Raw genomic sequence first — 24,382 nt, 5'->3', positions numbered from 1 at the left:
GAAATACACCCGGTATCTAAAATTGAATGAAATTGGGATGATGATGAATAAATTGTGTTTAATGTTGACAATTGCGACAGGTGCCGGAACTACTTTAATCCTAAACCACCTTCCTGAAGCACATTACTGGAACTTCTGAAATTTATGTACAACAAAGAATAACTACCTTCCTCCCTCAAGTAAAACAGAGATAAACGACCACCTTGGAAATCCACATTACATTCAACTGGCAGATGATGCAACCATATCCCAACAGAAGCATATGAATAGTATCTGAAAGAAATAAAGAATTCCAGCTGCAATTTATCACTAGCTACTTGGGGGATCTGGTCTTATAGTAAGTATTTCCAATGGTTTACTGTAAATATCATTGAATGGGAGATTGAATTCTGTGTCTAAATCATAGTTATCCATGCATACAGTTTTTGATAACATACGAGAATTCCTCCAGTCCAAATGTTGCTCTTGCTCCGAACTTCTATCAGAGAAGTTGTCATGATGGTAAGTTCCAGTGTGATGGTCAAAATTAGGAGGCTCAAGAAAACTAGTCTGGGCACCCCCTGAATTTGGACCACTTCGGGCCCACCAATGTCTCTCAGTGGGATGTTCTGGATGACCCCCATCACTATGCTGAAACACACTTTCTCGAAAGAAAGGAGCTGATGAGCTGGAAGCACCTAGATGACTTTGTAATCGATCTTCCAAGGGATATCTCCAATTTTCTTCTAAACTTGGATCCATTTGGGCAGTGGAATTGTGAAATGGCATCCAAATGTCCTCTTTGGCAACTTCAGAGTGTAGATTTGAATTATTGGCTGCACAAGGAGGTCGAGATGTGTAGTACCAATCAAGCAAATACGGATGATCTTTTTGTTCTGCTCTCATTGGACATACAGAACCTAATTGATTGCCTGTTCTAGGAAGGCCACCCACGTTACTGTAGAGCCCATCCCTTGAGAAAAATCTGTGCATGTCAGTTCGACCTCTTGGATTTGGGCTACACTGCAATATCCTGGGAGGTGATTGTCCCTGTAGAATTCCCTGGCCTTGTAATTTCTGCTCTCGGAAACTGTGAACAGTAGCAAGGAATTGCTTTCCCTGAGTATTTGGTTCCCAGGTTGGATAGGTGCTCTGGAAACTACAGGAAAATAATAGAAAGAAATTGAGAAACAGGGTGGGGTAGATAAAAAATAAGGACCACAATACAGATAGATGGTAGCAAGATAAGAAACAAAAAGAAACTGTGAAAAAATCAGGTGTTTAAGATCAATTATGTCTTCTCTTCTTGATAAAACTATGGTATATGAAGATTCACATTGTGAACAGAGACTAGAGAAGAAATCAAGGTTTATTAGAGCACTCCTGGAAATCATGGACAAATACCTTAAGAATGATTTCTCCATTTTCCCCTGGGAGCTCCTTTTGGTGCGGGGTGCATCATGTGGTGAACCATAGTTGCTATTTCCATGGCTTTCAAAGTCAAAGGTACTAAAACTGCATCCAGAATCATGAAACCCACTTAAATTAAAACTCATCAAGATTAACAGACTTAAGTAGACTATTGTGCATTATCTCAGCCACATTATAGTAGAAACTCATAAACTAATCAGTGCCAACCAAAGATGACTTGAAAATATTATATAACAATAATAACCTGCACACATGACCTACACCTTCAACATCCACTGTGAAATCTGAGATGAACTGCAGAATGTCATCCACACGCTGCATAATGGACAAAATTTTATCAAGTCAGCAGCTGTTGTATTCTAGAAAAGAAAATTAGACATGAGTTGGTTGAAGCAAACAATGTGATACCTGTGGTACAAAGAATAGGAGCAAGTAGGGAGTGAGGAAAATGGATGCCATCTCCTCCAGCAACATCATTCCAGTGTACTGCGTTACTCAAGCAATATGACAGCATTAGCACTAAAATGGTACAAAATTTTTTATGAATGCAGTAGAATCTATTAAAGAGTTGAGATTGATATCCATGTGACAATACTTTGCAAGTTAACCAGAAGCATTACCAGCAGCATGCAACATTAAAGTCAGTCAACACTGGGGTTCATCATTCTGTTATGGGCCCGCGAATAGGATCTCGTCACGGGTCAGTCCACAGGGAAAACCTCCTGTTTTCCCTTAATCCTCCCATTTCTTGAAGAACCTATCTTGCCGCCCTAAAGGTGATTTGTTCAAGAGATCACCAACTCTCCTTTGCTCTCTTTCTTGACTGAAATTTCCGATGATTTTATTCAATATTCTCAGCTCCTTAAATAGGAGATTACAAGAGATAAGAGTCCTACTTTTAGGAAGACTCCCTACTAATCTATCCTTAAGATAAGATAAGATAAGACTCCCTTAATCTATCCTACTGATAAGATAAGATAAGACTCCCTACTAATCCATACTACTGAACTGATAAGATAAGAACACTGAATAGATAAGACTCCTACTAATCCCTACTACTGAAAGCAGATAAGGTAAGAATACTGAATAGATAAGATAGGATGAGAACAGTAAATTGCTGCTGCTGAGAACACTAAATTACTGCTGCTGCTGCCGGCATCCACATCATTACTCCCCTCCTGGACTACGAGCTTGACAAGCTCGAATTCAGGATGGGTGTCTTGAAACATAGTCAAAGGAATCCCGGATAGGTGGAATGATTTTGCCCTCCTGGATCGGGTTCCAATGAAGAGGGTTCATCCTCAGACAGCTGCAGTGAGATACCAAGATTTGACCATGCGTAGCTGCATTCTTTGCCGCGGGCAACTGCAGCCTTAAGGTACTTCTGAGATGTCTTGAACTGTAGAGTACAAAGATTGTGAATGCCAGGCTGGCGCCACTGAACTGCATCATCTGGATCCTCTTCTATTGCATGTTTTAGTGTGTACAAAGCTCGCTCTTCCACTTCCGTCAAATCATTATGTACAGTTTCAAACGTTGCTGCAATTTCATGCTGAGCCTTGTGAACCATGGCAAATCCTGCCCATGCTATCCGAAGCTCAATTGTTGCAGAGTCCCCCTTCTCTGAGTATTGAAGCCATTTCATTCGCAGCCCATGAAAGTTGTTGGTGAGTTTCCGCTCACCTCGGAAGCCTCTTCGAGGGAGGCTTGACCTCCTGAAACAGAAGATGGAGAGAAAAAGAGAAGGGAAGGAAGGAATAAACTGGACTCAGGGAGAACAAAATTAAAGGAGAATCATTCATTGCTTTCATTATATGATGATGGCCTTATATAGCTGGCCTACAGGTGTAATATCAGAGGGAATATCCTCTGATTTCTGGGTAACTAACTCTGGAAAATAACATGGATGGAATATCCTCTAGCGGCAGAGTAACCAACTCTGAGTGTAATTAATTCCAGGGCTCTGTCGCCTGTCTTCTCTGTCTCCTTGTGAATGGCTGATGGGTGGTGGCCTGCTCCACTCCCCTAGTGGGTTCTGGAAGGAGTGTTTGGGTCTCAACAGTTCCTCCCCCCTTAGCACTGACCTTGCCCTCAAGGTCTAGGTTGGGAACCTCTCATTCAGTCTTAGATAAGGTTCCCAAGTGGCCTCTTCTGGAGGCAGTCCGACCCATTCAACCTTGGCTTCTGGCACAACCTGCCCTCCTCGCCGAACCCATCGGAAATCCACAATCTTGATAGGCTCCGTGTAAATGTCCCCTTCCTCTGTAAATTGGGGTAAGTTGGGTGAGATAGGGGTATGATTCCCCACAGCATTCCTGAGAAGTGAGATGTGAAACACCGGGTGAAGCTTCGAGGTAGCAGGGAGGTCCAATCTGTAAGCAACAAGGCTCACTCTCTCCAGCACCTTATAGGGCCCATAATATCTGGGAGCTAGCTTGTGCCAAGCCCGTCTCATCACTGAGACCTGGCGGTAAGGTTGGAGCTTAAGGTAGACAAGATCACCTACCTGAAACTCTAATGGGCGGTGGTGAGAGTCATAGTAGACCTTCATCCGTTGCTGGGCTTTAATCAAATTGGCCTTGAGCAGTCTAAGGATCTCGTCTCTTGCCATTAGGCGAGTCTCTACTTCTGCCACCTTAGCCGACCCAAATTCATAAGGTAATATGGGAGGAGGTTCTCTGCCATATAGAGCCTTGAAGGGTGTCATTCCTGCCGCTGACTGATAAGTCGTGTTGTACCAGTATTCTGCCCACGGAAGCCAGTGGGCCCACTGTTTGGGCTTCTCCCCTATGAAGCATCTCAGGTAGACTTCTAAGCACCGATTAAGAACTTCAGTCTGTCCATCCGTATGGGGGTGGTAACTTGTGGATGGGTGCAATTGGGTTCCTTGCAATCGGAAGTATTCCTTCCAGAATGAACTCAGGAAGGCAGGGTCACGGTCCAAGACAATGGATCTTGGTGTCCCATGCAATTTTGCGACGTCCCGTATGAAGATGTCAGCCACCGTTGTTGCAGTGTAAGGGTGAGGCAGGGCAGAGAAATGGCTATACTTGGTGAGACGGTCAACTACTACCATGATAACCTCCTTCCCTAAAGAACGGGGAAGTCCGGTGATGAAGTCCATGGAGAGGTCTTCCCATACTTGCTCTAGAATCTTGAGGGGTTGTAGAAGGCCCGCGGGAGACTGTGAGGAGTATTTCTGTTGTTGATAGGTTTGGCATTCAGATACATAGTGTAACACATCCTTGCACATTCCTACCCAATGGTAGTGGCTGTTGAGCCTCTTTAGAGTCCTTAGCACTCCTGAATGTCCCCCCAAAGTGGAATCATGAAACAATTTCAATAGTTCAGTTTTGTGGCTGGAATTTGGAGCAATCACGAACCTGCCCTTAAAGAAGAGGTCTGGTCCTACAATTTGGTAACCTGCAACCTGGGAAGGGTCCTACAGTTGCGGGTCAGACCTTGCCTCTTGCCGTGTGGCTTCAAACAAGGGAAAACTAGGCTGAGAGTAGGTTAGTTGGGCTAGCTCCTCTACCCGCGATAAGGCATCAGCTACCCTGTTGGCAGGCCCAGGTTTATACTCTATTCGGTAGTTGAAGCCCATCAGTTTACTAAGCCACTTTTGCTGCTCCAGGGTGTGCACTCTTTGTTCTGCTATATACTTCAGACTTCGTTGGTCTGATCTTATGATAAATTGGCGTCCCAATAGGTATGTATGCCATTTCTGGACTGCCATTACCATTGCCATCATCTCCTTGACATAAGTGGACTGGTTCTGGTGAGCGGCTAATAGGGCCTTGCTGAAGTAAGTAATGGGTTGTCCCTTCTGCATCAGGACGGCCCCTACCCCTGCACCTAAGGCATCACACTCTATCTCGAAGGGCTGGGTGAAGTCCGGAAGAGTAAGGACTGGAGGGCTCGAAACTGCTGTCTTCAAGTCTTCAAAGGCTCGTTGGGCCTCATTAGCCCAGCTGAAAGAATCCTTCTTCAATAGACGCATTAGAGGGGCGGCCATGAGCCCATACCCCTTAATGAAGCGCCTATAATACCCGGTAAGCCCAAGGAAACCCCTGAGAGCCTTTACAGTAGTGGGCTTGGGCCATTTTTGGATGACATCTATCTTTTCTAGGTCTACCATGACCCGCCCTGCTGCAACCACATGGCCTAAGTATTGTATTTGTTTTTGTCCAAAAGAACACTTGGTCATTTTGGCATGTAACTAATGTTCCCTTAGAGTGGTGAGGGTAAGTTTCAGATGTTCCATATGGGTGTCCCAATCCTTGCTGTAAACCAGAATGTCATTGAAGAATACTAAAATAAATTGCCTTAAGAATGGCCTAAAAATGTCATTCATGAGGGCCTGGAAGGTGGAGGGGGCGTTTGTGAGTCCAAATGGCATAACCAAAAACTCATAATGGCCATCATGGGTTCTAAAGGCTGTCTTGTGGATGTCGGCCTGGTGAACCCGGATCTGATGATACCCGGATCGCAGGTCAAGTTTGGAGAACGCCTGTGCTTCTCCTAACTCGTCCAGCAGTTCATCAATGAGGGGTATCAGGAACTTGTCCTTCACTATAATCTGATTCAGGGCCCGGTAATCTACACAAAACCGTCAACTACCATCCTTCTTTTTTACTAGGAGTATAGGGGATGAAAATGGGCTGGTGCTGGTCTGTATATGCCCCTTGTTCATTAGCTTTCTTACCGCCTTCTCAATTTCTAGCTTCTGGAAATAGGGGTATCTATATAGCCTCACATTGGCCGGTTTAGAATTTGGTAAGAGGGGTATTTGATGGTCATGGGCCCGGGGTGGAGGTAATTGGCTTGGTTCCTTGAACACATCACCAAACTAATCGAGTATCGATCGTAGTGCCTTGTGTTGGACTTCCGTGGGTTGGTCACAACCTTGATTGTTTAAAGTTGGAATTGTGGGCTGCATGCCTAAGTGCATAAATAAGGGCTGTCCAGTATCCTTGGAGGTCCGTAACATGGAAGCTATAGTACCACCTTGGGGACTCGGAGGCCGCACTCCTTGTAGATGGCAAGTCTGACCATCCTAATAAAAGTCCATTGTCATTTTGGCCTAATCACAAAGTGCATGCCCTAGGCCACGTAACCAATGAATTCCCAGAATAATATCAATCCCTGAGAAATCCAATGGGTGGAGATCTACCACGAAATAGTGGCCTTGTATAAGGATCTTTTCCTTCTTGCACACACCATCACATAACATCTGACTTCCATTAACCACATAGATCGAAAAGAGTGGAGTGGGTTGTATAGTCATACCTAGTTGCCTTGCTAACCGACAAGTGATGAAATTCAGGGTAGAGCCACTGTCAATCAAGATCATCATAGATCGGCCCACCAACCTTCTACTCGCATGGACTGAAGAGGGTTGAGGCCCATGAGGGCGTGTAAGGAGATCTCGGCTTCAACAGGTTTAAGTTCATCAAAGATCAGTTCACAGTCTTCTACGTGTTCTGGGGCGGTCCCTTCCAGTTCTTCCTCTGTTTGAAGGAGAAACACTCGCTGGACTCTGCACTTATGGCCTGGTCCAAACTTGTCATCACAATTGTAACAGAGGCCCTTCTTGCGTCGGGCCTGCATCTCAGCCCACGAGAGGCGTTTGAAGGGCACAGTGGGCCTGGGCAAAATGGGCTTCTGAGAATCCCCAACTTGTTTCATGGGTGGTTGTTCGGCCCGCTAGGGAACCCTCACATTCGGGTAGGATAGCTTGCTGGTTCTGCGCATATTATCGATCTTCTCTTCTTGCAGGCGAGCCATACCCACCGCCGCCATGACTGTCGCTGGTCGAAGAGCTCTCACTTCCAGGCGGATGTCTTCTCTGAGACCTCCCAAAAACACCCCACCAAGGCCTTCTCCAATCATCCATGTACCTGGTCGCCATTCTTTCGAACTCGAGCTGGTAGTCTGCTACCGTCCCAGTTTGTTTTAGTCGAGTGAGGAGTTCATCGTAATCCACGAACGCCGTCAGCCCAAAACAGATGCACAAAGCTTCCGTGAACTCCGCCCAAGTACCTTGAGGATGGGTTTGTAGATACCACTGGAGCCAGAGAATAGCGTCTCCTTCTAGGTGAATGGAGGCGATGGCGACACGCTGGTGTGCAGGGGTTTCATGGTACTCGAAGAATCTCTGCTCTGAAACTCCAAGGAATGGGATTTCCACCGGAATAGTTGGGAAAATTGATTTTAGTGACCTTTCCGGCGGGGTAATACCCAGTTCCTTGGCTACCGGAAGTAGAGGCGTCAACCCTACTGGATGACTAGTCTCGTCGGACTGTTGTTGAGAGGCGAGGTTAGAGATGACCACCTTGAGATCCCTGAATTTGTTCAATACCTGGTGGAACCCAATCTCAAGTTGGTCGACTCTATCTTCCAAGGTAGAGGATCTTGTCTGTGGCATAGCTGGTCTACGACTTGGCTCGGATACCAACTTGGTGAGTTTCCGCTCACCTTGGAAGCCTCTTCGAGGGAGGCTTGACCTCCTGAAATAAAAGATGGAGAGAAAAAGAGAAGGGAAGGAAGGAATAAACTGGACTCAGGGAGACGAAAATTAAAGGAGAATCATTCATTGCTTTCATTATATGATGATGGCCTTATATAGCTGGCTTACAGGTGTAATATCAGAGGGAATATCCTCTGATTTCTGGGTAACTAACTCTGGCAGATAACATGGATGGAATATCCTCTGGCGGCAGAGTAACCAACTCTGAGTGTAACTAATTTTGGGGCTCTGTCGCCTGTCTTCTCTGTCTCCTTGTGAATGGCTGATGGGTGGTGGCCTGCTCCACTCCCCTAGTGGGTTCTAGAATGAGTGTTTGGGTCTCAACAGTTGTTCAGTGGGATCTTGAGACCTTTCTGCATCCTTGATATGATGAAGCGCAACAACATATCGAGTTGACATGCAATTAGGCTCCAGCTTTGCTGCCTTCTCCAGGCACTTTCCAGCACTTCTATGATCACCAGCCAAATAGTATGCATTAGCAAGATTCACCTAGATATGTGCAGCCCTGGGATCTGATCTGACTGTAGCTAACAAACACTCTTTTGCAACATTTGTAGCCGCAACATGAGGCATACAAGCTCCTTCACCAGCAATGACGACCTTGGAGTAGTTGCTCTTATTCTTCTTTGAACTCTTGTCGATGTAATCCTCGACAACACCGAATTCCTGCTTAATCGGAACATTCTAGGTGTTGCTAACCTGCGCTAGGGCAACGACCTACTGCTTGCCGGACGATCTGCCATGTCTGGCCGGCGACCGGTTGTGGTTACAACCCCTTCCGGGTTCCTTTCCTTGCTGGAAAAGTACAACTCCATCAAGCGCCTTAATTCTCGGATGCCGTCCTTGATCTCGCACACCCCCTTGCTGTTTTCCACGAGTTTGTGCTTCAGATCATGAACCCTAGACATCAATTGCTCAAAGTCACCCATGACGCCTTGCTCTGATACCAAATTGTTATGGGCCCGCGAATAGGATCTCGTCACGAGTCGGTCCACGGGGAAAACCTCCTGTTTTCCCTTGTTCCTCCCTTTTCTTGAAGAACCTATCTTGCCGTCCTAAAGGTGATTTGTTCAAGAGATCACCAACTCTCCTTTGCTCTCTTTCTTGACTGAAATTTTCGATGATTTTATTCAATATTCTCAGCTCCTTAAATAGGAGATCACATGAGATAAGAGTCCTACTTTTGGGAAGACTTCTTGCTAATTAGGAAGACTCCCTACTAATCTATCCTACTGAACTGATAAGATAAGATAAGATAAGACTCCCTTAATCTATCCTACTGATAAGATAAGATAAGACTCCCTACTAATCCATACTACTGAACTGATAAGATAAGAACACTGAATAGATAAGACTCCTACTAATCCCTACTACTGAAAGCAGATAAGGTAAGAATACTGACTAGATAAGATAGGATGAGAACAGTAAATTGCTGCTGCTAAAAACACTAAATTACTGCTGCTGCTGCCGGCGTCCACATCACATTCCAGCCTATAAATCTGAGTCTCTAATGGAAACTGACAAAACTTCAAACAAATAGAAAATAACCTATGAACTCAAGTTATGTCAATGTCATATTTACACAGTATTCAAGCAACTTCTAAACTGACAAGTCTAGTTTATTCCAAGTAATCTATCAGTTTTGACATCTTTTCAAGTAATTCTGAATCAACTTTTTAACCCTTTCCTAGAATAATACAGGTGCATTATATATCATGAATGTGAGTCTATTGTACTTGTTATATAGAAGGTATGATATGCTTAATACTGCAAATCAAATTAAGCTTGATAATATTAAATTTGATAATTACAGCAATAATTTTAATGACATGATTCCCTAGTCCTATGACAGTAGATTAACACAAAGAAATATGAAAGGACAAGAATGCCATGCAGTGACAGATGGCATCTATAGGGTTTTCCTTCCTAAGAAGGCAAGGGGCAATCAAACTATGATGGCTGATCGTTATGGAATCTCACGCTTTGGGCATTGCAGGGCTTTCAGATATCAAATAGGAGATGCTATGCTGGTCTACTCAAGGATGATTGGTTAAAGGAATTCCATCAAGGGTCAGCAAGGTTTAAAATGTTGGTATCAGTGGAAACATTGGTATCCAAATATAGGAAACATGTCAGAAATGTCATATGGAAATATTGTAAAAATTATAGACATGGCGGAAACATTGTGAAACATGCAAAGACAAAGAATAGCATTTTATAAAATGATGAAAGAAGCATAGGTACAGCCTTTTAAATTAGGGCTTGACTATGACACTGGAAAAATCTTGTAACCAATCAATTGAATCATAAAATTCATCAAAAAAAAAAAAATCAATTGTATCATAAAAGTGGTAACCAATCAGGTGGTATTTATCAAAATTCACAGGTGGATTTTGATTGGTCAAAGCTCTTCTTGTATCGTGTCTTTCTGGCAGCATAGATTTTTCCTTTAAATTATTGTCTTATTCCAAATCATCAAGCAAAGCTAACAAACTAAGGTTAATAGACAAAATAATGTACTGCAAAGTTGTCCTGTAAACTACATGGTAGGGTAAGTTCAAGCAAAATTTCAACACATAAAATGCAAAAGATACTAATAGATCAATGAAATAATCTATTACACATAAAAAATTAAGATTTAACTTCATATTTGAGAAGAATTTTGAGCTGGCTTGAAGTGGTAATCGTGTTCATTAGGTGGACAATGATACTGCTACTTCACATGTATACAATATTGTTGTCAACTTATGTTGTGATACCATCCCTTGTACTCCACGCAGCACCAATAGTTTTCACTACTGAGTACTGAATATTTAACTTCATATTTGAGAAGAATTTTGAGCAGGCTTGAAGTGGTAATCGTGTTCATTAGGTGGACAATGATACTGCTACTTCACATGTATACAATATTGTTGTCAACTTATGTTGTGATACCATCCCTTGTACTCCACGCAGCACCAATAGTTTTCACTACTGAGTACTGAATATGTTAATTCTAGTAATATTTCATGTCAAAATCCATGAAAATAGAAATATGTGGTGGAAATATTAGGAAATATATGGACACTTTAAACCATGGGGCTGAGATGTTGGGAGTGTTTAAAGGAGTCAGATTGACATTCAGTCTAGGCTCTAATTAATAACAGTAGAAGGTCTTCATTATTATTACTGGTTGAAGGCTTTCCACAAGTCTGGAAATTTACCAAAGAGGCTAGTTCCTCGGTTTCCAGAATGAACGTCTTATTCAGATTGATTCCATGGTCAGCCAATTCATTAGCTAATAAGGGGTTCTAATGAGTGAATTATATTGCTCAATCTGTTCTAGTTTTTCCTTTCCTATATTTTTGAACCTTGATGGTTATACTGTGTTTTTCTGTTGGCTCCAATGCTATAGTAATACATTTTCTTTCATGGATACAATGAACTAAAGCACCAATAAAAAAGCAATTATAGCATGTTCACCTGAAATAAGGTCTCAAACTCCAGGCGTACTGTATCATTATTCTCTTTACCACGCCATCTCTTTGGCATATAATGTGTATGTTGAATGACCATAGACATTGCCTCTTCAGGGTTGAGCACCTGAAGTTCATCAGTCACAGCAGCTCGACTAATAGCTGTCACAGTTCCAAAGACAGCAGCATACCAGAACAAGTTACGACCAAATATCTGCACATTCCAGTTAAGATGCCTTGAGAAAGAAGAAAAAAAAAAAAAGAAATACCCAACCATCATATTTATCTAGAAGGTGAAAATCTTGTAGAATGAACTTAATAGCCACTAATCAGAGTACCAAAAAGTATTATTACATGTCCTTCTAGTAGAGATTCCTCCAGAAATGCAATTATAATCAGAATGGCAGCGAAACCACCGGAAACAAAAGAAATGAACTTGGCAATGATAGAAACAATAGGGGAGGGAAACTGCTTTAGATATTCAGCTGCATGTATTACACTGCTATTAATACGGTGTTTAAACAAATGATCAACCTGAATCCATAGAAAAAGATGTGTTAATTCAACAAATCATAGTCAATATTTGAAAAGCAAATAGAAGATTTATGTTGAAAACAGAAAGGTATATTATTCCAAAATATAAATTTAATGCCTTGCCAATATTAATCATTATGCTCCAATCTCCACATATGAAACCAGAAAATATCTACAGATTGAAGGCACTGGTCAAAATAAAGCAAACCATGCCTACTATAGATTCAAGGGGCTCTTTTTGATTACCTTGAAAATCGATCCAAGCTTTGCACAGTTCTGTGAAACCTACAGGGAGCGGCTGCCTTTTTTCTATTTCTCCAAGGTTTCAGGTGAGACGTAGTTGGCTGTTAGGGATTTGTGAAGGTTGGTACTTGGTGTATGTTATTTCCTATCTCCTTTATTTGTCATCTAAAACTGTGTTAGGAGTTGTTTGAGGAAGATGGGTGCTTCTGGAATTGAAAATAAGATGGGCTCAAAGTCCAGACAGGTTCCAGGAGCACCTGTAGACTCTTTATTGGTTGTGACCACAGTCAAGCTTGATGGGACTAACTATCTAGCATGGTCATAGTTAGTAAAGATACATGTTTGTAGTAGAGGCAAGTGGAGATATATTTCTGGGTGCAAGAAAGCACCAAAGGAATATGATCCGTCTTATGAGAAATGGTTGCAAGAGAATTACACTGTTATTGGGTGACTAGTGAATTCGATGCAACCGCAAATTAGTCAACACTATTTGTGGATGAATTCTGCTAAGGAAATATGGGATAGTGTTGCTGAAATCTATTCACAAAAAACTGAATGTGGCCAGGGCTTATAAGTTAAGAAGTGATGTGAAAAATCTAAGGAAGGGAGAGAAACCTTTAGCAGTCTACTTCTCAATGCTGAAATCCTTGTGGTAAGAGATAGATCTCATGGAAACAGTTGTCTTGGAAAGTATAAATGATGCAGAGACATAGAAAATTAGTTGAGAGGAATATGGTTTTTGAATTCCTGATAGGGTTAAATCCAGAATTTGATATTACTAGACAGAATATCCTACCTAAAGACAATGTATCTTTGTCTCAGGCTTATGCCATGGTCAGCAGTGAGGAGAGCAGGAGGATGGTTCATGTTCAAGGGGCTATTCCAGTTGACCATTTTGCTAATATGGGGTTGAAACCTAAGATGACTACAGGTGGTACAGGGAAGAAGGAGGTTATATGTGAATACTATAAGAAACCAAGACATACAAAGGATAAATATTGGAAGCTACATCCAGACCTTATTCCACCCCGTTTCAAAAGAAGGTCGAAAATGGGAAGGGGGTTATTTTTTATGAGATTTCGTGACGAAGTTCCCAATACAGATGTTCCCTCAAGACCCCCTGTTTAGCAAGACTATCGGCCATAGCATTTGCTGACCTTCTCACCCAACGTGTACTAATATTCATATTGCTTGTTAACCAGCTCACCTTTAGGACATCCTTGTAGCACCAAACTACTGAGTTTGGGTCTGTTAACCAGCCAACAACCATTTTAGAATCTCCTTCAATTAGGAGATGCTCCACTCCTATTTGATTTGCTATCTGAATACCTTGTAGAGCTACCAAAAGTTCAGCCTTGATTGAGTCTCCTTGTAGCACCTTTTTCTTTCTTTCTTTTCATGTACCAAGAAAGCTTATGGTCATGCATAAAGGGAGCAGAAAAGTCCTGAAAAAGACCTTTAGGCTATGTTTGGTTTGAAAGAAAAAGTAGGGAAAGGTAGGGAAACCTTTACAAACCTTGTATAGGTTTCCCTGCCTTTTCCTTCAAACCAACCATAGCCTTATAGTATACCATCCACTGCACCTAAAATGGCATGCTAGTTAAATACAAAATCCCTTTTGTTGATGACACTAAACTCTTTTCAATACCAGTGACTGATCCACAAGAAAACTATTTTGCTACTAGCATCTGTAAAGAGATGTATAAAAGCCCTTCTGCACTCTTAAAAATTCTATGGGTCCTTCCTTGCAAAAAGTCCAAGAGACCACAAATGAAACCACATCCCACAGATGAATCCCTTACAACCATCCAAAAAAGACAGCTAAGAAAGAATTGCCAAGTTAGTCAAGGAGGGCCAAAAGGAGAGCATAGGAATTCCTAAAGGTCATTGGACCCTGGTAGAAGAATAAAAGATGATTCGCAAACTCCCGTGTCAATTGAGACCTGATATACCTATTTGAAATCTTAATACTCCTATAATTTACATGAACTGTAGGACCTCATCAAGGAAGGCCAATATCATGGGGCTTCCACTTTTGGAAGAACAAGAGACACAAATTTGACAAATGTTAAATTGCTAAAAGTCAAGCATTGTGGGTTAAACATCGTATAGGTATTAAGTAGGCAATTGCCTAGGTATTTTGGAGAGCAATTGGCCTTTCATTCCTCTCAACATACTCATCTCACTACACTTATCTTATGGATGTGCTACTTCTTGATTGTACAAAAATCTACTTCCCCACACTACTGCTCTAAATGCTCTTATTGCTACATTATAATATTTTAAATTCAATCTTCTTGGTATTATTCATCCACCTTGCTCTAATTCTATGGGAAACATTCTCTATGCAATACTGAACCACGATGGCACAGAAGTGTTACTTTGAGTTGCCTTTCTATTCTTTCTATTGCCTTGTATTCTTTTCTAGTCCTACTCAAAGCCTCTTATTCCAAAGTATCCCTCCATTATACAATACAAATAAAAATAACATATAATAACATAAACAAAACTTTGTTATCTACATCAGCATGGTCAAATATATATAACTCACAGACATGCATTCTAGGATACTGGGTAGATAGAAATTGATGGAAACATTCAATTTGATTTTAATGCCAGCTTTTTTTTATCAGCAATTTTAATGTCAACTTTAATCCTATTTGAAATCAAACTGAGATGAAAGAATAATAATTTTCTCTTTTTTTTTTTATTGGAAACGGTAACTTCACTAATACAACATAAGTAAAGCTTTCCAGAGTTAAGTACAACTGTCAACCCCTAAACAGGTGTTGAGCCCCCAGTAATCTTTCTTACAAAACTGCCCAGAACACTCTCTCCCTGACAGTCCCTTGTTTAGCCAACGTGTCAGCTAAACCATTAGCTGATCTCCTTGTCCATTTGAAGCACACACTAATCTCCCTTGTTGTGTTGAGGATTTCCCTTATGGGCTGTCTATAAATCTAGGCTCCCAACTTACCAGATTGCAGCCACTCAATCAACAATTTAGAGTCTCCCTCTTATCTCAATTTGGTGTAACCCCAATTGTTTGGCATATCTTACACCTTGAAGCAAGGCCATCACCTCCGCTCTCAATGAGCCCCCACTCCTATTGGTCCTGAAAACATAGCCACAGTTCTGCCATTTTCATCATGGAATACTCCTATACCTGAACGGCCTGGGTTACCTCTAGAACTCCCGTCAAAGTTCAGTTTCACTCTTTGTTGTGTTGGTGGGGACCACAATTCCTGCACAGGTTTTATGGAAGTTGTAGATGCCACCACTTCCCAATTCCTATAAATGTCTTCAGTTGAGAAGTCTTTAAACAAATCTAAAGTTTTCAACCATTGAATAATCATAATGATTATTCTTTCTACAATTTTCTCAAAATTTGATCAAAACATTACAATATTTTGACAAGATTATCATAATTCTCAAAAAAAAAAATGAAACTTCATTGAAATTGGAGTTTTGCTTATTACAAGGTAAAAAATTGAGAGGATCAATGATAATATCAGAAAAATAAAATAAAATACATAAAGAGCACAAAGATATAATGATTAAATACCTCATTGAACTCTCTAAATATCCACTTTGAAAGGTTAGACCACCTTCTAGATGATGCGGTGCTAGGGTGGTTATAGAACTGTTCAGCATGCCTCAGGAAGAGATAAACCAACATAAAAATGACAAGAAATGGAGAAAGTAGAAGCATTCCAAGCCCAACTGCGATAAGCCTCTTCCTCAATGAAGAAGGGTTTGAAATAAAGTCCCTCTGGATACAAAAGTTTCTGCCCAAACATTATATACTCAGATTGCAGATGATGTATTAGAAAGTTGAAAATAATTTGACATGTTGAGTAACCACTACACAGGCTCCACTAACATGAAGTTACAACTATCAAGAAAGAAAGAAGCTCCTAAGCACCTAGGCACTACTCAGGCAACAATGCATTAGGGTTTTTCTCCTTAGCGAATAAGGATTGTGACAAGGACCCTTGTGAAGAAAGGCAGCGAGTAGACCAACTTGGCAATGTGATGTGAGTGATGTCAGTTTGTTGTCACAACATATGGACAACCAGGAGTTATAAGTATAGTTTCCACAAAATTTTGGAAACAATAACAAAGGATATTGGCTGTGATAGCCTCATTTAACTTTGCTTTATTAAATAAACCTCATGTTAACTTTGTCAATGGCTTATGAACTTGAACATCTATGTGCTGTATCTTTATCACCTTGGTGTTGTATGTGACAAGTCAATCAGTGTTTTTAACACCAACCCGGAAATGGAACCAGCTGGCAGATTAGTGGTTCAACTGTCCAGGTCAAACAAGTCTACCTGTGACATCATAATTAAATAATAAATATAGGAAAGTAGAAAAATACAAAACATTACAGAAAATTTGTATAAGAAATGGGCATATCTCTCATATTATATATTCATTATATTAAACAAAATAAGTGTGATAAATAAAAATCATTTTTTATTAATAATGGAAATGACTAAAAATACAAAAAAAAAAAGAAAATGAGAATTAATATGCGACACATGACCTGCTGACTTGGTCAAACAGTTCAGCAGTTCAACTGTCCGATTCACTCGGTCATTGACTGACTTTTGTTGTTTGTAGGCAAGTGGTCTGGTGGTAAAATGAACCCAGACTTCTGGGCAGGTGATGGTTCACCAGTTCGGCTAATTCGAAGTCCCTAGACTAAATCTAGTTTCTTTTGTAATTAAAGGCAACTAAAACATTTAGGAGTCGCCTAGACATCTTGGCTACTCTGTTTCTGATAGCCCTTAATAGAGCCTAGATCAATTAACTTATATGACCGTAACTCAGTCCACACTCCACACTCCAAGAAAATCTAAACCAACTGATTTGAAAGTTTCCATAACCATTTATTCTGCATAATATCTTACATAGGGATAGAAGTTATTCTCTTTACATTCATGGATGCAGCTGTACAAAAACGTTCAGAAAAGGTTAATATTCCATTTCAATAGCATTAGCCACGGTATTGCAAAATGAAAAAGAAAAAGAAAAAAAAGACTCCTACTTCCAGATTAATAAAACAATAAAGAGCGAAGTATAAAGAAAAAGCACTCATCTGGTTGTGGTTACTGATAAAAATGATATGTATAACCACATTTTTTATCAATAAAGGGAATTATTGGTCAACAAAAGAGTGAAATATAAAGAAAATATCATTGGAACAGCAGAACCATATACAGACAAAGAAAAGACAATGGAACAAAAGCAAAAGCAATGCAACCATCTGCCAAGAGAGAGACCGTCCTGAGAGATATAAAGCAAATATACTATATAAGTATTAAGTAATGGTTTCTTTCTTATCTTTTCTTTTATGGTTTAATCACTTTGTTTTCTGCTATTAAGAGTGACAATCATAGATCAGAATATGTTCCTCTCTTTGTCCTTCATAGTATAATATCTTTAAGACATGTTCATGAAGGGTATTTTTGTAGAAGAAACATAAAAAGTTAAACACACTGTCCAAGAAGACATTCGTAAACTAAGTATACCTATCAAACATGCTCTGCAGTATGCACCAATATAAGGTCCATTCAAGAGTCTTCGGTAGTATTAAATGATTCTTTCTTCCATTTTTGCCAGAGTTGACAGCAGGACCAACACCAGGGACCCACTTAGAAATTGGAAAAGCAAGCACACCTTTGTTAAGCATTCCAATCAAGTAGTTCTCTTTGCGCATTATTCGCATTACCACATCATGTGTAGAGAGATCCTTCACCACACAAAGTTGTTGTGACCTCTGTATCTGAACAACCTTTCCAAGAATTGATGCCCATGGTGTTGTTTGAACTTCACGGTCGGAAACATGGAGACTGCAGAGAACAGCAAGGGAATGAAACCTAAACATCTTTAATAACCTTGTTTCCTAATAAACCTTATTGCTAAAAAAAATGAATCCAGCTAGTAGCTTGGTCTCATTATAGCTTTGAAGATCAACTAGGAATGAGAGTGTAGTGTCGGACTGACCTATTATAATAGAAGTTCCTGATCTCCAATGTGTTCTTCAATTGTGCAAAAAACCACAAGAAACAGAAGATCCAATAGACAGAAAATATACCCAGGTACCCAACAATAATACCCTTGGAAAGTGTGAAGGGGGTTAAAGGATGTGGATGAAGAGCCACCTTAGCCAGATCGCAAGACTTGATAATTCCTGAGTCAACTGCATCTATTCCACACTTTGCCTGGCGCAGTCCATTCCAATCAACAAATAATAGGAAAAATCCAGAGAAACATATGGTGAAACCAAGGGTTAGGAGTTCAACAATCCACTTGATGATTATGCACCACAGTCCTTTTTCACAATAATAATTATATAGCCTTTCAAAGAATAGGTCCAAATCAGCAATAGGTTCTAACTTCAAGCCCTCATCATCAAGAAACCCAGAAGGGCTCTCACTACCAGAACTTGGTGGCCTTCTGTAGTCTGACAGTTCAATCTCAGGAGGCACATCACTTAGCAGCCCTCTAGTTAACGATGATTTGCCACACCATTTCCAATTGAATATGCTGAAAGCATTTCTACCCTTTTGTCCAGTGGACATCATTCGTAAACACTTGGATCAAGAAAATATAGCCAGTCCATTCCCCAAACTATTTGGTTGATTGATTAATGAAAGGAGCTGGAAAAAGTGGAAAATATAGTTATTTTTATGACACGAGAGGATATTTCTGGAAAAGAACACTAACCCAGTAGGCCTCACAAAAAAGGCCTGTTAATATGCCTAAGAGCATCTGAGATGGCAATTTGCAACATTAATGACTGATTTAAGTTACAAGAAAATAAAAGGAATCACATGAACATTTTACAAGTCTGCATAAAGAGAATGAGAGAGAAAAAAAAGGACACTTAATTAAAAAATAAATAGTTCACCTCTATATGGATCTGAGCACAGAGCAGAATAAAGAGATAACAATAATACTCTAAAGAATCTATGAGAAAAAATTGGAGAGAACAGTAAATTAGTGTTCTACTTCAGAAATATATGAAGCAAAATTTGCCATATACCCATATCTCATAAAATATTATAGAACTCCTAGAATACTCAACCTAATTAAATAAAGCCTCATCCTAACTATTTGGGAATGAGCTACATGAATCCTATTACACCATTCCACTCTATCAATGGACATACCCCTGGTTTGTGGATAAAGTTGATCATGATTATGCAATAATGAATGGTTGAAAGGTAATGTCATCTTTCTAAATTAGGGCCATTAGCATAGTTGATTATGTGAAACAGTGCAGCATGTTCTAACACCAAAAGGGACTGGGAGTGGAGGGAGCACCTAAAAGTAACATAAATGGAAATAGGTCCAGCACATATGCAACATAAAATGTTAGATGGCACTTGATAGCGGATTTCATTCTAAAAATTATTATGAAATAATGATAAATATGATGTACTTGACAAGTCATTTTGAATTCATATACATCAATTACATGCATGATCAAGTGGCAATCGGAAAAAAAAACTATTTATGAGTTCAGTATGAATTCATTATGAGGTACATTACAGCTTTCCTTGTTGTACTCTAGGATGTATATCAACTCTTTCCCATTAAAAATTCAACGTATTTCCATGAAAGGAGCTCAAAACTATGAGTTATGAGTCATGATATTAGCATGAGCAAGTGAATTATCTGTTCCCACTTCTCATTGATCAGAAAGGTTCTTGATTTAAATATATCACATGATCAAACTTCTAGCAGCAGTTTCCATCCTTGTACATTATATTGGCTAACTTGAAATGATATAGAATTTTGGGTGACAGGCAAGTTAGAACTTAGAAGGAAGATGTTGCTGAGAAAAAGCTAATGGTGATTGGTGAACACCCAGCTTGAATTGAATATCTACTACAGATGAATAAGATTCATAATGAAATATACACATGTTTGTGTGCACTATGAGAAGTTCCTGAAATATTTGTGACTGACTTGTGCCAAGATAGTTATGTCCATCAGAAAAAATAATAAATTATCTTTTCATTACAAAAATTTAATATAAGTGATTTTTATATTGCTGACGACGAAGCAATGCAGTTATCATCACTGCTATACAGAAAATTGTTTTACAAGGTGTCATATGATATTCAAAATTGACAGCATTACCTTTCCATGATTTATAAAGGCAATCCTTCTTAAATGCTGATTTCCAGAACTCGATCAAACCTTTAATAACAGGTGCCACCACAAACTTGCTAAGTTTGTCTTCTAACCTGCACAAGTAATACAAAAATTTCAATAGATATGCGGCAAGAATGAATAAAACTACAAAAAGGTTTCTAAAGAAAAAGAGATAACCATATGAAACATAAGAATGGGATATAGATAATACATGGTGAATACTTTAAGTGACCTGGTTAGTTTATTTTTCAAATTTGCATTGAAGGATTCTAGTACAGTTTAAAGTTAACTTGCCCAGAGTTTGGTAACCAATATGTATTGTGCAAAAAGACATCTATAGTATCCGGCAATATGATCATTTAACAAAAAACTGATCAGTTTACCATGCTTTCATAGGTCAAAACCATTTCAGTTGATACAGAGGATCAGACTATCCATCTCTCTTCAACAACTTGAAATGATGGATTTTTCTTTTTTCTTTTTCCTTTTGATTGGTAAAATTAAAATGATTGATGTTAAGCATAAACTTTACTTTCATATCCAAAAGACCACCTTGTAATCTTTCACAACCAGCATTACTATTGTACTAGTCCGCGCAATTTATAACAGCATCATTGTATTTTCTTTTTTTCTTTTTCTGAGTAAAACAGCATCATTGTATTTATACAGCTTTGGCTACTTTAGCAAACAAGTTGCAGAGGGGCAGTAGCTAGGCATTTTTCTAGAGCAATGCCCGAAGTGGTATTGATCTATTCATCCATGCATTTCAATATTTTTTCATGCCTTAAGATAAATTTGCAGCAATTAACTTCATAGAAACTAAATTCGTTATTGATAAGAGAAAATAAAAATAAAAAAGGGCTAGTATCAGGGTAAGGAAAACAATTTCCACTTTATGCAAAGTGCTCTATAAAGTTGAGTAAACCCAGCCGCTACACTAAGTTTATTAGTTCTGATCAAGTGACCATACAATGTTCATAATTACACTTCTGAATAATTTTTTCCCCACTAACCGTTTAAGTGCATCTGATTCAGAGGTTTGTATTACAGAAGCTCCACATGGAACCAGAACCTCGGTACATAATCATCAATTTAACCAATTTCAGACCCAAAAACGAACACAAATATAGGAACATGCTAGGCGATAGTTCATCAATCACGGACCACAAAATAGTAAAAGAGCGATTAATTTTCACTATTGAGTCATCCATTTACTAAAGTATGACTCCCTAGTTGCAAAATTCTACTATTTAATCAACAAGGATGAAAGAAAATGAAGTAAAGAGCCATGAATTTATTTAGACGACAAGATTTCATATTTTTATCGCTTCAAGCATTTAACCACGGGCAGATTACTAGTGCGAAACTCCCGGTAACTGGAAGGTACAAAGATAGAAAGAAAGCAGCTAATTTCAGCAGCTAAACAACAATTCCAGTGCCCCCCCAATTCGAAGCATATTCAATTAAGAAATCAGCGTAAAATCATCAAAAAATAAATAAAAGAAAAAAAAATAAAAGAGCAACATAAATGGAGAGAGAATACCCCCCATAAAAAAAAAAGAATTTGGACGATTCTCATAAAGCACAGACATCAGAAACCAAAAATAAAAAATAAAAATAGAAACAAAATTACCTGCAACCAACCAATCTCTGCAATTAAGCGACCAAGCCTTCAGGTACGATTGAAACAAAAGGAACGATTTTGGAAGGTTTACTCACAGAGATTGGCGTCCGAAGAAGAGGCAAAGAAAAGGAAAGTAATTAAATCGAAGTACAGAGCTGAAAACAGACGGGCTTCCGAGTTCCGATGAAAATAAGGTAAGAAATAAAAGCGGTTTATTCGGTAATGGAATCAAAGGAAGACCGAAGAGTGAAGTAAGGGAAAAAGAAGAAGGGAGTATTGCGTGGAGGAAGAAAGATTTTTCTGCAATATTTTAAACCAGGTGGAGCGTTTTGGCCGAGTTCTCTGAGTCAGCCGTACAACTACAGGGAGACGTGAGGATGGGAGTCAGTGAGTCACCCCGCCTGGTCCCTGCCTTGGCGGCCTGGCGGGCTCTCTCTCTGCTCTCTCCCTCATACTGTCATACAGTCATACCTCAATGAGTAAGAGAGCCCAATGCTCAATTGCTTTTTATGGGCCCACTACTTTTACAACTTGGGCCGGATGAAATGAACCAATCCGACCTAAACGGGATGGGTTAGCCGAATAGGTTTCTTCAAACAGAGAAGTGCCCACGATGATGAAGTTGGGGAAGGAGTGGGCCTTTGGCCTTGTACCCCACCCAACATGGAAATTTCCGATCTTAAAGTTTTATTGGGTTTACAATTTCAAGCTCAGTTGCCCGTGTGTCCTCTTAGGAATTAGGAATTTAGGATAGTTCAACAAATGCCAAAAGGTGGATTGCTTGATTGCACCTCCATCTCCATTTCTAGTATAATTACGTGACTAATTATACTTAGAAATGTGGTAGTAGGAAGCTCCATCTCCGGCTCCATGTTTGTTTTGGGCCCATGGTCAATTAAACTACTTGAGAGGATTGCCTGCTATTCAAGGATCAAAATTTAGCAACTACGTATCGTATTGGTGGGTCACCGAGAGATTGGGTTGATCCGAACTCGGTCATCGATATGTGAAGTACGAGGAGTTTTGGGGTATTATCAGTTTCAGGGGTAGACAGGCCTTCTACCGCCCCATTAGATAGGGGGCGGAGCCATGGCTCCCTCTTATGGTCCAGAAATCCCTACAGGTGGTAATAAATATTTCCATGTAAGTTTTCCTCCTCTTCCCATTTTTCATTCAATGGTTGGTCCCTTATGGCCTATTCATAAGTTTTACCCCCTAACTTGATAAAAAATTCTTAACTCTGCCCCTGCTTAAAACTAAAAAAAGTCTGATATGCCCCATTCTTCATATCGGATTATATCGATACTTTAAATCTAGAAGCCCTCCAAGATGGACTTCTTCTTGGACAAATAATGCTCTCACGTTGAGAGGGCTTGGATTTCTTTCTGCTACTAAAGTGAGTTTCATCGTGAATTCTCCATCTCCTCTACCCAACAAAACAAAGGAAAACACATGAAGGCTATTGGTCCCAACTATCTGGACCGATATAGATCTAACCTTAAAATACGAAAGGATTAACCATCTAAATTAATTAATAATCTATACCACTATACTAAAATATTTGTGATTTTAATTTCATCTGCCGACTATTCACAAAATTTTCTTATTTTTCAAGTTATGCCCACGAAGTATGTAATCTAGCCCAAAATCCATCTGTGTTGTTTCAATATTTTATCAGTTAAGAACAATTAAACAAATAGAAATACATTTAGCTTAATTTGTACAGTTGCCTGGGGCCATCAAAGATCAAAGAATCGGAGCGAGTCAATGCGAATTAACAACACGAGCAGCAGCCATTGAGCCCCAAGTTGAAGCATTTGGTGCAAGCGACCAGGGAATAGGATTTAATTATGGAAACTGACGCCAGGTGTTTATACTTTATAGTAATGCCGTGTTGTTAATCTTATTAAATAGAGAAGTTGTCGTGACGAAAATGAAATCGTATGGACCGGACCAATCTTACTTTTTTTTCTTTCCAGTCCAACAAGGAACAACCCTGATACTTATTAATTAATTAATTAGAGATCACCAAACCGATTCACCACGCTTATGACTTGACTTATGTACGGTATTCCAATTTCCAATTCCAAGTTACTGATCACGTGTACGAAATACTTGGCTCAAGCCAGCATGGCTATTGGTTAACGCACATCGGATTTCTTGATTGGATTTGGGTTTGGCCAACCAAGCATCCAACTTCACTTGCTTCAACAAAACGATTGCCTCCCCAAGGCCCCAATTCGTCACAGCATGCCTGACCCAATGTAGTTTTGGGCTCAGGTCCACGCCCGAAGTGAGCCCAAATCGCTGTCTGAAGCAATTGGTTAAGGCAATGTTTTCAATTTGCCGTTGACATGGTCCCTCGAACCGTTCGAACGTCATCAGGTTAGGATTTCAGATCCGGTTCAATTA

At 39.8% G+C, this 24,382-nt stretch overlaps 1 protein-coding gene across 1 annotated transcript; it reads right to left on the bottom strand.

Moving 5' to 3' along the window:
* LOC148862969 (autophagy-related protein 9-like) lies at nucleotides 1-22,451 on the bottom strand. The gene is made up of 11 exons (XM_088981172.1): nucleotides 21,980-22,451; nucleotides 20,332-20,438; nucleotides 18,187-18,842; nucleotides 17,712-18,032; nucleotides 15,737-15,959; nucleotides 11,749-11,928; nucleotides 11,402-11,608; nucleotides 1,819-1,896; nucleotides 1,655-1,725; nucleotides 1,384-1,494; nucleotides 1-1,138 (listed from the first exon to the last, which is right to left on the bottom strand). Exons 3-11 carry the CDS (start codon nucleotides 18,765-18,767, stop codon nucleotides 310-312), a joined length of 2,601 nt encoding a protein of 866 aa, XP_088837298.1. The 5' UTR covers nucleotides 18,768-18,842; nucleotides 20,332-20,438; nucleotides 21,980-22,451; the 3' UTR covers nucleotides 1-309.
* Nucleotides 22,452-24,382: the final 1,931 nt, after the last annotated feature.

The sequence above is a fragment of the Nelumbo lutea genome, chromosome 3 (genome assembly GCF_056320005.1).
Source record: "Nelumbo lutea isolate HS-2025 chromosome 3, American lotus-T2T, whole genome shotgun sequence".
In the NCBI taxonomy this organism is placed as follows: domain Eukaryota; kingdom Viridiplantae; phylum Streptophyta; class Magnoliopsida; order Proteales; family Nelumbonaceae; genus Nelumbo; species Nelumbo lutea.
Note: the sequence above shows the minus strand (reverse complement) of the source record. Positions and strands in the feature narration are given on the sequence as shown.